At 41.7% G+C, this 15,306-nt stretch overlaps 1 protein-coding gene across 1 annotated transcript in view; it reads right to left on the bottom strand.

Annotated features, from left to right (window-relative positions):
• Positions 1-15,306, bottom strand: part of pkhd1 (PKHD1, fibrocystin/polyductin) — a 301,224-nt gene that overhangs the window by 170,103 nt on the left and 115,815 nt on the right. Inside the window, exons 37-42 of the mRNA XM_002933603.4 lie at positions 13,685-13,897; positions 6,369-6,576; positions 5,883-6,037; positions 4,409-4,603; positions 2,799-2,924; positions 1,350-1,483 (exon numbers count right to left, since the gene is read on the bottom strand). Of these exons, the coding sequence (XP_002933649.4) occupies positions 1,350-1,483; positions 2,799-2,924; positions 4,409-4,603; positions 5,883-6,037; positions 6,369-6,576; positions 13,685-13,897 (1,031 nt within the window). The remainder of the gene's footprint in view (positions 1-1,349; positions 1,484-2,798; positions 2,925-4,408; positions 4,604-5,882; positions 6,038-6,368; positions 6,577-13,684; positions 13,898-15,306) is intronic.

Raw genomic sequence — 15,306 nt, forward strand, 5'->3', positions numbered from 1 at the left:
GATTTAAGGTTATTTCACATTTTGACATTTGTGGCCACACTGGCCTTTGAAATGTGTAAAGTTCCTGTCCCTCTATTAAGGTTGCCACCTGTGCATTTTTGGCCATTTTGGGTTAAAACTCCCTACCCAGCTTTCCCAGTTTGGAAAACCAGGCAGGACTCTCTGAGACTAAAGGTGGCCATACTTGTTAAGATCCGTTGGCTTGGCGAGGTCGCGGATCTTCTCCTGATATCCCCACCTACGAGTAGGCGATATTGGGTGAATTCAGGCCAATTCGGTCGTTTGGCCCTGGGTAATAGGCACAATTGGTTCGGGGGCCGCATCAACGAGCCAATGCGGTCCCCAATCCGACTAAATTTTTTAACCTGCCCGATTGATATCTGGCTGATTTCAGGTCAGGCATGCCCGTCGTTAGTGCCCCTACACGGGCCGATATCAGCAGCTATAAGGTGGCCATACATGTTAGATCCGTTGAATTAGAACGACGGTAATAGGCACAATCGGTTCGGAAATTCAGGCTAATTCGCTAGTTTTGCCCTGGGGCCAAACGATCGAATTAGAACGACGGTAATAGGCACAATCAGTTCGGAAATTCAGGCTAATTCGCTAGTTTTGCTCTGGGGCCAAACGATCGAATTAGAACGACGGTAATAGGCACAATCAGTTCGGAAATTCAGGCTAATTCGGTGGTTTGGCCCTGGGGCCAAACGATCGAATTAGAACGACGGTAATAGGCACAATCTGTTCGGGGGCCGCATCAACGAGCCAATGCGGTCCCCGATCCAACTAAATTTTTTAACCTGCCTGATCGATATCTGGCTGATTTCAGGCCAGATGTCGGTCAGGCAGCCCTGTCGTTAGTTCCCCTACACGGGCCGATATCGGCAGCTATAATCGGCCCGTGTGTGGCCACCTTAACACAGTGATTGGCCAATTGCCTGTATTAGCCCCGCCCATGTGACATCACTCCCTGCCCCCCTGACTTAGGGACTGTAAGGTGGCAACCCTACCCTCTGTTCCTTATTATTTGTATCCTGTATGTGCTTTCCCAGTGACATTCCTGAATGCCTGCTCAGTAGAATTCTACTACTTAGCCCTGCCCCTTATGTCCCTAGGTTCCAATCAGAGCTACGAAGCTGAAAGCAGACTATGTGCACCTAATCTCTTTACCTTACAATCATTGTTTTGCATGTGTAGCAGGACCATGGCTTGAGAAAAGTGTTTGTTAGTGGTTCAGCATAGTGTGGTATTCAAGAAATTGGCCCCTATCTATGCTACATGTTAGGAACATTGCTTTTTTGGAAGTTTTACTATATATTTATAAAAGCCAGGAATAACGAGACCCTTACCTCTATGATATTAGAAGGGGACCTTATATAGAAAGCCGCAGGAGCTAACACCTCAGTGCTGGAGAGGCCGTGGGCTCCTGAAATTCGTATCAGCAGGTTATTTTTTATCTCAATGTCTTCTTCTAAGTGTTCTCCTTGAATAAAACAGAAAACAAACCCAAAATGTTGTTTTCATATCCTTATGGCTCATTTGCAAAAATATCAACAAGCAAATACATTCAATTGAAAGAAAAAGTCTAAAAGGAGAAGGAAAGTAAAAATCACTGGGGGGGGGGGCAAATGTATCCAATGTCTTTCCTAGTTGGGGGCAGTCTGGCTGAAATAAGAACCTTTTTGCTCAACTTTTCAAGAAAAGGTAAAATTTCCCATGCCGGAAAATATAAGCAATTACACAAAATGGGTCTCTTTGGGATTGTTAGGGGCCCATTTACTTACTCACGAATGGGCCGAATGCGTCCAATTGCATTTTTTTCGTAATGATCGGTATTTTGCGATTTTTTCAGAAAATTATCGCGACTTTTTCGTTACCAATACGAGTTTTTCGTAGCCATTCCGAAAGTTGCGATTTTTTCGTAGCGTTAAAACTTGCGCAAAAATTTGCGATTTTTTCGTAGTGTTAAAACTTGCGCAAAACGTCGCGCCTTTTAAGTTTTAACGCTACGAAAAAAGCGCAACTTTTCGCGCAAGTTTTAACGCTACGAAAAAATCGCAACTTTCGGAATGGCTACGAAAAACTCGCGTTTTTTCGCGCAAATCGTATTGGTAACGAAAAAGTCGCGATAATTTCCGAAAAGTCGTAAAGGCGCCGAAAAAATCGCAAAAAATACGAAAAAGTCGCAAAATGTTCGTTTTCAAATCGGATTTTTCCAATTCGGACTCGGATTCGACCCATAGTCTTTCAGCAAACCAAATGGTAAGTGGCTATGAAGTATCTATGGATTTTATATAAAGTATCTATGGAGTGTCTATAAAGTATCTATGGAGTGTCTTTAAAGTATCTATGGAGTGTCTATAAAGTATCTATGGAGTGTCTATAAAGTATCTATGAAGTGGCTATAAAGTATCTATGTGTAGCTTATTCTATCATTGGCTAGAAACTTTTCAATATTTTCAAGCCTTTCAATCTCTTTCAAATTCAAAGGCACAAACAGTGATGGACCATAGTAAAATATCCAAAATCTCATTGATTTTGGTTTAATAACTGGATGAGCTGCATCCTTTTGTCTAGACCATCACTGAGGTTCATTTATAAACACTGGGCAAATTTGCACCTGGGTAGCTACCCATGGCAACCAATCAGAAGTTTGCTTATATTATTAAACCTGTAATTATTGATTGGTTGCTATGGGTCACGACTCACTGGTCAGGTGCAAATGTGCCCAGTGTTTATAAATAAGCCCCACTACGTTCTATAACCCCCTGACACTAGTCACTGTTACTTTGACTCACCCACAAGGAGACCGTGGCCCTTAATGTCGTAGAAAACATTATTTTCTAGCGTGAAAGCAGAAGTCCCAGAAATGCTGATTCCCCTTGCAAAGGAACGGGTAATAGCGCATCCTCGTATATAGGAATCTGTCAAGGAACATAAACAGAGTTTGGAAGCTACAGATGTACATAATTAATTCTGTGAATTATCAAGTGGAGTTGTGCGTATCAGCAAAATGATTATGTCGGACAGATACACAGCGGAGCTTCTACTGACAGTTTGGTTTTAGCCTAGAGCGCATCCCTGAGAGTCGCACTGAGCAGCACAACAAGGAGAAGACACTTTATGGTTCATTAATGAACGCAGTGGCAATTACGGTCACGCAAAACATGAATAAAAACTCAAACATTGATAAATCACCTCCTGTAATTGCGCACAATTTATTATACATATCTATGTATAATAAATTGTACAACTGTACAACTGGTCACATTGGCCACAGCTGGCGGTGGTTTACCTTTAGTATGTTACAGAATGCTCTATTCCTAGCAACTTTGCAATTGGTTTACATAATTTATTTTTTATAGTTTTTGAATGATTTGCCTTCTCACTCTTCTCACTCTTTCCAGCTTTAAAATGGGGGTCACTGACCCCGGCAACCAGAAACTATTGCTCTGTGAGGCTCCAGTTTTATTGTTATTGTTACTTTTTATTACTTGTCTTTCTAGCAGCCCCTGCAGCCCCTGTACTACTCATATTCCCATCTCTTATTTAAACCACTGCCTGGTCGCTAGGGTAAATAAGACCCTAGCAACCAGATAGCTGCTAAAATATCAAATGGAGAGCCGCTGGAGAAAAAGCTAAATAACTGAATAAAAAAATTAAGGCAGATAGCAAATAGTCTTAGAATAGCAATGTCTAAATTATCTTAAAAGTTAATTTAAAGGTGAACTACCCCGTTAAGGAGCCACAAAACTGCATGACAATCCAGGCATGGATTCACCGCGTAAAAATTCTAAGAAGAATTGCCTTACGCCAAAAAGAATTATCTCTCTTATCAAAAGAATTGTTGTGTGTCAAAATTATTGTTGCGCGTAAAAAAATTTTCACGCACAACTTTTTCCCCGTTTCGCTAATTTTTCGGCATTAAAGATTTGTAAATTTTTTGGCGAAGCGAAATGGGACAGATTTGTGCATGTTTCGATGTTTTGCAGCAAAAAAAATTGTCATCCACAACAATTCTTTTGACGCGGGCAACAATGTTTGGATGCGCAGCAAATTTTTACACTGCAAATTTTTCAGCCGTTTCGCGAAACACGGAAATTTGCCACACGTCAAGAAAAGTTGCGGTTGCGGCAAAATAGGCGCGGTCACTGCAACTTGGGCACGGTCACGTCATAAATAGGTGTGGTCACAGCAAAATAGGCACAGGTGACCAAAAAAAGACGCGGGCGACAAAAAAGTCGAGAGACAAATGGGTTTCGCAAATTTTCCCGTTGTTTTGTGAAATTTTTCGCCGAAGCAAAACGGGACGGATTATGAGACCAGTATTTCCCCTGTGTATGCAGTTGTCTTTACCATACCATGGGGGAATGTAGTCGGCCTACGGCCATGCTGACCCTTTACATACCAGGCATACAGATATCTCCAGCAATCGTCAGGGCGCCGGGCTGTTTCCTGAACGGTTGGCCAATGTGCCGGAACTGAACTCCGGAAATGAGAACTAAACTGGGCTCGTGTTGAAAGGCTTGGGCTATGAAAACCATTCCGAGATCCCTTGTTCCCAAGCTTCTTTCACTTCTGCCGTACAGACACGTAGAGGCATCTGATGAGAAAATATCAGAAAACAAATGTTCATATTTCAGAAATCATGGAGCAACTTTCTTTCTGCAGATGTGACAATGGGTTTCTATGGCCTTTATGGCCAGGTAGTACTTGGGAATAGTATATTAAACTATCTAAACTATTGCTTTGTGAAACATTCCGCTGCTACAGGAGCATCCGGAAACATAATAAATATCAGTGATACAGATAAATCATAAATAATAATGTCTAATAATAATTTAGATAATAAGATAATAAGAAATCAACAACATTTAGGAGCACGTTTACTAAAATGCCTTTTTGTCTGGCCTTGAAACTCGATATGGTGTAAATTCAAAGTAACCACGGTAATTTCTGTAGTTCTAAAATGTCTCGACAATGCTTTTATCGTTCGTACGGAAATATAGCAATTGCGTTCCGAAAATCACAACATTTTCGAGCCAAAAATTCGTAAATGCCATGAAAACAGTTCTGGCTTTGAAGCCTTCCATAGGCAAAAATATAGTCTAGAATGAAAGTGTAACCAAAGCATTAAAGAATTCCGAAATGTTTGTATTCTTTGCACAAATTACAATTTTTTTTTTGTGGAAATTTACCGAAAACCACGAAAAACCGAGGAATTTTACATTTTGAAATGTTCTAGAATTTAGAAAGAATACAAATTTATCTCAAAATTGTAAAGGCATCAATAATTCAAAAACTCCAATTTAATTTTTCCAGCTAAAAGTTGGTGGGCATCTGTAGAAGTCAAAAAGACCTCTCTAAATCTGAATTTTTCCTGCAATTCAAGATGTTTGTAGTGAAAAATGAGAATTTGAATTCAATTTTCTTGAATATTTGAGATTTAGACATCAATAATTCTCAAAAACTATAATTAAATTTACCAGATAACAGCTGGGGGGCATCTGAAGAAGTCAAAGAGAGGTCTATTTTCCAAATCATTGTAATTATTATTTAAAATCGAGGTTTTTGAGACTCGTTGAAAATGAATGGAGCAATGCAATTCCATTCAGGTAATTTTTTTTCATGTTAGTTTTTCCGATTTGCCTTTTTTATTTTTCATAAATATGCTGGTCGAGAAGAAGCAGAGATTTGAAATCATCTTATTTGTGTAGGCCTAATGGTTTTTATTCTTGTTTTATGCAACTAAAATAATTGGTACTTGATTCTACTTTTTAGGCTCAGTGGGGACCTCACAGTGCCCAGTCTCACAAAACAGATCACATGATTCAAACAAACACATTGTTATATTTGTAATGTTGTTGGCATGAATATCTTACCTGGGTCCTCAATGTGTTCACATTCCTTCTGGTGATCAATGTATTGAGTTGTTAGATTTCCTTGAACTATTATGTTCCTGCTTAGAAGGGCCACTATTGGCCTTAGATACACCATTGTGCCTTCAACCGGTTGTTCTAAAATGTTATAAGAATACCTAATTTGGAAAAAATACCTTTGATTTTATTAACATTCATTCAAAGTTGGTTAAGAAACGGTAAAATATTTTCATTTATCGTATTGTGTATGTAATTTCCAGTAGAAATGGTCATGGGACCTATCCTGGAGCTTTGACATGGCTAGACCAGTATTGATCTGGAACATTAACATGGCTGGATCAACCCAGAACACTAGAACATGACATGGCTTCAAGTAAAAGAATGACATTGTTCAGAGTCAATAGAGTCTAGGGCCACTGCAACTGGAGCGCTAACAAAAATATGTATGAAACAGACTTTCCCTTGAATACATTGCACTTCTTCACTTACCTTAAAGGGTGGCTGATAGAAATCAGAGTATTGCTAATATTTTTGATGATAAAAGTCTCCTCTTGGTGCCTCTGTTCCCCAAGGTGTGCTCCACATAACACAGCTTCATCCCCAATTCTCCAGTCGACAGGATCAGTTATAATTAAGGTTGAGTCATTGGCCATTGCCTCCATTGCCAGGTGTGTGGAGGCTACTCTGGGAACCCATCCTGAAAATAGACCAAGAACTTGACTTTTCTCCTTATATGTGTGTTTTGCAAACACTTGAATAACTATGTCCCTCATCCTTGGCACCAAATGAATTAAGGTGGCCATACACGTAGCAATTATGCTCTTTCCTGTGACCATTGGTGTTTCCCCCATTGATGTTCAGGGCTGAATCGTCAGATATGGGGGTAGAAACAATAGGGATTCTACCTTCTCCTGTCAATTCAGCCATAAACACCGATTTTGCTCAGGCGCCCAATCAAAATCTTTTAACCTGCCGATCCTGGCGAGTTGACCAATATCCGCAGCCTTTGCAATATTGATCGTCTCGTAGAGCCCCCTTACACACACCAAGGTTTCGTACGATAATATTGGTGCGTGTATGGCCAGCTTTAGGGCTATTCTACTTTAACTAAGGACATTTGATAAACAAACTACCCCTTATAGGCACCCAGGGTAAGTGCTCCCTTACACTGCCCTAAAACTATCTGTACATACACATATAAGAGGCAGAGTATTGTCCAGTACTAAAACCTCTTCAAAAGTTAAATTTTTTTTGCCCATCCTTTGAGGGAACCCTTAGAGAAGCCAATAAATATGTTTATTTTTAATAAAATGGGAGTTGAATCCATACAGACAGGTGCAACAGAAGCAGCTCTGGAGGGTAATTACATCCCATTATTTAGGAATTTGCCAAAATACCGAATCCTCCACAAAAGATAACACCATATTCCGAACCAAGCCATATTCTCCATACTCAAAGTTGAGAAAAATTCCCATTCAGTTATCATAACTTCATGTAACTTCCCAAACTGAATCCTAGGTTTAAGTTTCTGGCCCCACACACCTGTATTTGAACAACTGACAAAAATAATGATTATAGTTCAAGGATGCCCCTCCCATGTTTGCCTTTAGTGTCGCTACCAGGGCGTATTTAAAAATACTGGACCCATGGGCAGTAACCCATAGCAACCAGTCAGCGATTTGCTTGTTTTTATAGCGGAACTGCTGTAAAAATTTGCCGCCATGTAAGAAAAAAAGCTGCATCCATGCCAAAAAGGTCACAATTGCATAAAAAAAAAGTCAGATAAGTTGTGGTGACATCAAATAAATCACAGTCACATCGAAAAATTCATGCAGTAGTCAGTTTTTGCGAATTTTTCCCTTTCGCCAATTTTTCAGCAATTTCCCAAATTATCCAGCGAAGTGAAGGGGACAGATTCCCTCATCACTATTTATTAGGGATGAGCAGGGATGCGCCGAACCCCCGAACCCACCCAGCAGGATTCGACCGAATCCCAAACCGAATCCTAATTAGCATATGCTGATTAGGATCAGAAGGGGTTAAAAATCGCTGCGCGCACACGGCGTAAGTTTTTTTTCACTGCCCATTTAACCCTTTCCGAATTCTAATTAGCATATGCTAATTTATGCTAATTAGGGTTCGGATTCGGTTCAGCCGGGAAATTTTTGCACCCATTTCGTGAAACATTTGCCAATGGCAAAATGCGGAATTTCTCAGTGAATCCATGCCTGCCGAAAAATTCCACTCATCATTACTATTTATAAATGAGCTCCTTGGGGTGAAGACACACTGAGCTACTTAGTAGCAGCTACTTGTCACGGCTACTAAATACCAGAAAATCCCCTGCCATAGACAATACTGAGAATTGCCTCTGCTAAACACACGTAGAGACAATTATCAGTAAAGGATCAGCATTGTCTATTTTAGTAGCCGTGACAAGTAGCTGCTACTAGTAGCTCTGTGTGTCTTCAGCCTTATACACCTCCTTTTCCTTAGACAACAAATCATTTAATATACAGTATCTCATATTCATTGCCCATGCCCGATAGGTGACGTTTTATCGCTTATCCCAAAGAGACAGTGACGCGCATAGCGCAGTAATACCTGTATTTGAGATGCTTGCCGAAAGTGTCACGCCATTTTATACCCAGAATTCCGTGCCTACAGCTGCTCCCATTTTTACATTATTGCCGCTTAATCTATGGTGCTATTGAACGAGGCGAAGAATATGCGCCCGGAGGAATTAGACAGCGCTCTGAAATGATCGTTTAAATGCTAAGAGCAGTCGGCTATAGCTGCAACATATTGCTAGGTAAATTTTCATTGCTGTCAATTGAATTACGCATTATTGTTAATGGGAGCTGTCTGTTACACAACAGTGAACGTGTGCCCCATTATGACCAATTTTGGACATTTTGCAAATATGACTCCCGAGGATGTGAGAATTAAGGAGAAAAAAAAACAAAACAAATCCTTCCGAAGAAAGTTAGAGAAGTCGACGCGGCGTGAATAATTTATAAGGCGATATTGTATCATTTGTTAAGACGTTCCATGTGGGTAGTTGGGTTTCTCGCCACTTCCCTCCGAGTCTATCAAATGACTAAGCTTTCCCTATTAGCGTATCCCAAGGGGAAATCATGAACAAAATGCTTTCTGATTGCAGTTGAGCCCCAGCGTGACTGGTCAGAAATGTTTTTTTTAGCAGCTGGAATACAGTAACCAGTTTGGCTGTTGTCAAACTACATCTCCCATCACCCTGAATCAGTTACTGGCTCACTGGGACTGCTGGGTAATGTAGCACAGCACAAAGTCAGTAGAGAGCATTGGTGCTCAAAACTCTAATGAGTATCAGAGGGTGTGCATGATCAAAAATGTTATAATAGTGGGAAAATACACCGAGCAAAACGCGTGTCAGGCGCAGCTTTTAGTTTCTGGGCAGGCAGGTGTGACTTATTTGTGCCGAAAATGTGTTGGCTTCCACCTTAAAGGACATTAGATAGGTACAAGAAGGGGCTGGATGGCTGTTTAATAAGTGAGGGAATACAGGGGTATGGGAGATAGCTCTTAGTAAAAGTTGATCCAGGGACTGGTCCGATTGGAAGGAATTTTTTCCCCCTTTGAGGCTTCAGATGGGGTTTTTGCCTTCCTCTGGGCCAACTGTAAGCTCACTGGGGCAGGGACTGATGGGAATGTGATAGGGACCTTAGATTGTAAGCTCCACTGGGGCAGGGACTGATGGGAATGTGATAGGGGCCTTAGATTGTAAGCTCACTGGGGCAGGGACTGATGGGAATGTGATAGGGACCTTAGATTGTAAGATCACTGGGGCAGGGACTGATGGGAATGTGATAGGGACCTTAGATTGTAAGCTCACTGGGGCAGGGACTGATGGGAATGTGATAGGGACCTTAGATTGTAAGCTCCACTGGGGCAGGGACTGATGGGAATGTGATAGGGACCTTAGATTGTAAGCTCACCGGGGCAGGGGCTGATGAGAATGGGATAGGGACCTTAGATTGTAAGCTCCACTGGGGCAGGGGCTGATGGGAATGTGATAAGGACCTTAGACTGTAAGCTCCACTGGGGCAGGGACTGATGGGAATGTGATAGGGACCTTAGATTGTAAGCTCCACTGGGGCAGGGGCTGATGGGAATGTGATAGGGACCTTAGATTGTAAGCTCACTGGGGCAGGGACAGATGGGAATGTGATAGGGACCTTAGATTGTAAGCTCCACTGGGGCAGGGACTGATGGGAATGGGATAGGGACCTTAGATTGTAAGCTCCACTGGGGCAGGGGCTGATGGGAATGTGATAAGGACCTTAGATTGTAAGCTCCACTGGGGCAGGGACTGATGGGAATGTGATAGGGCCCTTAGATTGTAAGCTCACTGGGGCAGGGACTGATGGGAATGGGATAGGGACCTTAGATTGTAAGCTCCACTGGGGCAGGGGCTGATGGGAATCTGATAAGGACCTTAGATTGTAAGCTCTACTGGGGCAGGGACTGATGGGAATGGGATAGGGACCTTAGAGTGTAAGCTCACTGGGGCAGGGACTGATGGGAATGGGATAGGGACCTTAGAGTGTAAGCTCTGTAGAGTGGATATGTCAGTGCTATATAAATAGGATTATAAGTACAGGATGACATTGTAATTAAAGGAACACTTATACATATACACCTACATTTATTGGCTCCATAACACTGTTGTAACAAATAATAGTTCCCCTATAAAAGCTGCGCTGCCCCTACTGAGCGTGCCAAAGCCAATGGGGCCCCACGTATGTAGCGCTGCAGCAAGACAAAGACAATTCCATGAGAAAAAGTCAATATATTGACGGCCGCGGTGTTGCTCCCAACAAGGCTAATGTTTTTGGTGTTGAGTTTTAATCTACATTATTTGAACGGGAGAGGGAGCAGCGGTGAAACAAGGCAATTAGACTTCAACGTCGCTGTCACTTGTTGTGTTGGGAAACACAATAAGCCGGACAGTGATAAATTTCCACACTGGGCAATCAATAAAGTCCTTTCCGCCTTATATACAGGCTGCCTGTACAGTGGCAAGAGCCATGATTAAAATGTCAAATATTCCAATTTCCCATACTGCCGGTGACATTGCTTTGGACTGACATCTGATTGGCAGCTGGCTTTTGGGTGGCGGGCCCTGATTGGCAGGAATACTTCTCGTAGCCAAAGGCAACAATGACATTTCCCACTGCACCGCGACCACACGAGCGCCGGGGCTGCCATTCATGGGGAATTGCGGGATTTTCTAAGTCATATTAACATATCAAAGCCGGCAGCTGACAGAGCTCACTAAACAGTCTGAAATCAAGCGTGGCTGTGGAATATTTTTCACTTTCTGAAAAGGGAAAAGGGAAAAAAAAGAAAAAAAAAATTGAAAATTGCACTCAAGTTGGTCCTCCGTGACCCGACTTGAGATTTTCAAAGTCTGTTTGTTTAACGATGGTGAACTGTGATATCCCTATAAAAAAATAACATTGACATGATCGCCAATTTGTTCTATACCGTGGACCCAAATGCTATTAAATTAGAACCAGCACGGAGCGTTGTGTTTGATGGGAATCGTACGGCCAAATGCAAATTGATACATTCCTCTCGACTCCATCACTGGCTCAGCGTTAAATCATAGATTGCACAACTGGTTCCAATGACGGCTAATTGTAGCCATGCCGTGGGACCGTGCATCGTACTGTATAAAGCTTGGGCCCTTAGTCTTTTCTCACACAAATTGGCCTAGCGCTCTTCTTTCGTTGAATTAAAGGGATACTGTCATGATTTTTATGGGGTACTTTTTACTTCTAAATGACACTGTTACACAGCAAATAATTCCCTCTGCCATTTAACCTTTTATTCTTGAACTAACAAATGTATTTGTAGCTGTAATATTGGTGTGTAGGCGCCATCTCAGTGCATTGTGCCTGAGTCTGAGCTTTCAGCCAGCGCTACTCATTAGAACTGCTTTCAGCTAACCTATTGTTTCTCCTACTCCCATGTAACTGGAGGAGTCCCAAGCCGGACTTGGATTTCTTACTATTGAGTGCTATTCTGATACCTACTGGGAGCTGCTATCTTGCTCCCTTCCCAATGTTCTGCTGATTGGCTGCTGGAGGGGAGGGAGGGGATATCACTCCAACTTGCAGCGCAGCAGTAAAGTGTGCCTGAGTCTGAGCTTTCAGAAGGAGCCAGCACTACACATTAGAACTGCTTTCAGCTAACCTATTGTTTCTCCTACTCCCATGTAACTGGAGGAGTCCCAAGCTGGACTTGGATTTCTTACTATTGAGTGCTATTCTGATACCTACTGGGAGCTGCTCTCTTGCTCCCTTCCCATTGTTCTGCTGATCGGCTGCTGGGGGGGAAGGGGGGATATCACTCCAACTTGCAGCGCAGCAGTAAAGTGTGAGTGAAGTTTATCACTTGGCTGTGGCACCCTGGGAAATGAAGAATATGGCTAGCCCCATGGGAAAAACAGATTACAATGCAGGATTCTGCTGGAGAAGCTTTATTAACTGATGGGTTTTGAAAAAAAAACATGTTTTCCCATGACAGTATTCCTTTAGGCCTTTGTTCCACTAACACTCCATCGACATTACAACCATTATCTGGTATCTTTTAGGATAATATATTGTTTGACATATGCAATACTCCTGATTAATAAATGTTTGTAGAGGTGCCGTAATGAGATTCAGAAACAAGGAGAGCCAATCTATCCCAACCGACCATTCAAGGCAAACCAGGAACATGTGGCGGAGATGTTAGCCTAGCTAGTATTTGGGGTAAGATCTCATTGTGGTTCCACAGGGATCATGAGAAAATATAACACGGAATGGAGCCAATTAACAGGTTTGAAACTGCAGGGGCACCGAATGAGGGAGTTCTCTCTAGGACAGAAATGTCCAGACGTCTTTATGTTTAACCAAAGAGATGTTCTTGGTTTAGATGATTTTGTTAGTGTATCTATCAATGTGGCATTCTCCAGTAATGGAGTAACATATGACTAGGTGCCTATGATGCCAGGCGTTGTTCTGGTGTAAAAAAAATCTATATTTTGCAACGTTCTTTGTACCAACTTTCTTCCTCCATTTTGAAAGACTTGCGATGGGCCATGGGTGGCTCACCCAGGCTTTTAATTTTATAGTTGAGTAGGAACATACATACAAGGCACAGCCATGGCAAGCAAATGCCTTTATTTTGCAAATAATCAAATCTCTCCATTCTATTGAACCGTATCTAATCCTGTGTATGTTCTAATGCAGGGATCCCCAACCTTTTTTTTACCTGTGAGCCACATTCAAATGTAAAAATAGTTAGAGAGCAACACAAGCATGAAAGCTGTTCCTGGGGGATACCAATTGGGGCTCTGATTGATGATTTGGCAGTCCCTATGTGGACTGGCATCCTACAGGAGACTCTGTTTGGCAGTACAGAAATTCAAAAATAAGCACCTGGTTTGGGGGCACTGGGAGCAACATCCAAGGGGTTGGTGAGAAACATGTTGCCCCCGAGCCACTGGTTGGGGATCACTGCTCCAATGTTTCTGTTAGAAGTAATGGAACAGTTAGGTCTTGCCAAATTTGGATCCACCGTAGGAAGAGGTTATCCATTGACAAGAGTTGATCAGCTAACTGTGGAACAAATCCTTATATACTGTAACCCAATTACTATATAAAGTGGCAGAATTTTTGGTGGCATTCTGTGCTATTTTGACACTGAAAATGTTCAACAATGTTTTTGTTAGAAGGTATAAATATCATCACAGATAAAGACCATTTCTCACTTACCATGGATAGAGAGAGTTGCGTTCCGGACAGCCAGAAATTTGGCACCGTATGGATATAATTGAGGGGAAAGGAAACTTCCATAGAGGGAAATTTGGGCTTTACCAAGAAATGGTTCTCTTGAAGTTCCCACGTGGAGCTCTCCTCCAGAGGTTACCAAAATGTAATGAGCACGGAGATGGATTGGTCCTGGGCCTATAAAGAACAGTTTCCCACCTGAAACATAAGCAAAGATATCAACTCTAAGGATCAATGGATTTTCCAAAGTGTTTATTGAGGGTGAATACCTGATCCTACATATTTATTACCAAAAATAACCACGGCAAGTGAGATTTCCTTGACTTTGGGGGAGTCACATTTTGTTTTGCTCCAGAGCAGTAACCTGTAGCAACTAAAGCAGTTGGCTATTGGTCGGTTATGATTGGTTGTTACAGGTTCATATTCTGCCATAATCTCCCGTCTTCTCCATATCCATATAAGATAATATAGAAATATGGTTTTGTGTGACTCGGTACTTAAATATCTGAAGGGCCAATACCAAGAATTTGCTTGATTGCACCAGTGCATTGCATACAAAGAATTATTATTGTCTGCATAAGTGCTTAAGGGTGAGGGCTGCCATTGCGGGTTTACCAACGTCTACTACAAAGGCACCAAAAGAACAGAGTGCTATGTATAAGCAGTAGAGACCTTAGGGTTCATTTTTTAAAGGGGACCTGTCACCCAGACATAAAAAAAGCTGTATAATTCCTTTTCAAATCAAACATGAAACCCAAATTCCATTTTTTTTATTAACGCATCCATACACACTATAAAGGCATATAAAAGATGTCAATCATATACTGCCTACCCTGCCTGTATCTTCTATAGAGGAGGGGCTGACAGTTACTTTCACTTTCCATTCAGCATTTTCTAGATGTAACTGCCCTCCTCACATCCTCCATCCTCCTCACCATCTAATTGTGTAGCCAGTGCATGGGTATGTGTATTAGGTCCCCCATTCTGGCACATTAACAAGATTTTGGGATGATGCAAAACTTATTTGCTGTGAATGTGTAATTCCAAAACTGAAGGAAACATGATTTATAATATTTATATAGTGTAAGTGAAGTTTATCTTGCTTGACAAACACAATAGAAAAGAATCTGGAATTATTTTTTATGGTGACATGTCCCCTCTAAAGGGAAACAAGCTACAAGTTGCAAAAGGTTTAAGTGCTATATTTTTAACCACAATGCACTATTCCAGCATAACTGAGCCTGATGCAATTCTTTGAATGAACTATGTGCATGTCGGTGCCCAGAACATGGCCATCCAGCTGTATACCACTTTAACTGGGTACTATTTACAAGAGTGAGCAGCTGTGGTCACCAAAATGCATGAAGAAGGCACTAGCAACTGCATGGGTCAATAATGGAGAATGAAGGTCATCCCCCCATACAAATAAAGATCCATTAAATTTATAAACCATATCGCTACTGCCTGAACTGAAAATGTGTAGTTGCTTTGTTTGTGGGCATTATTTGATGTCTGAAGTGCTCCAAAATTCACCCTAAGTGGAAACAGATAGTACAACGATAGCCAAGCCAAGGGGGGACGTTGTCGAGGGCCTTCCCATTTGCTAC

The sequence above is a fragment of the Xenopus tropicalis genome, chromosome 5 (assembly GCF_000004195.4).
Source record: "Xenopus tropicalis strain Nigerian chromosome 5, UCB_Xtro_10.0, whole genome shotgun sequence".
Taxonomy (NCBI): Eukaryota; Metazoa; Chordata; class Amphibia; order Anura; family Pipidae; genus Xenopus; species Xenopus tropicalis.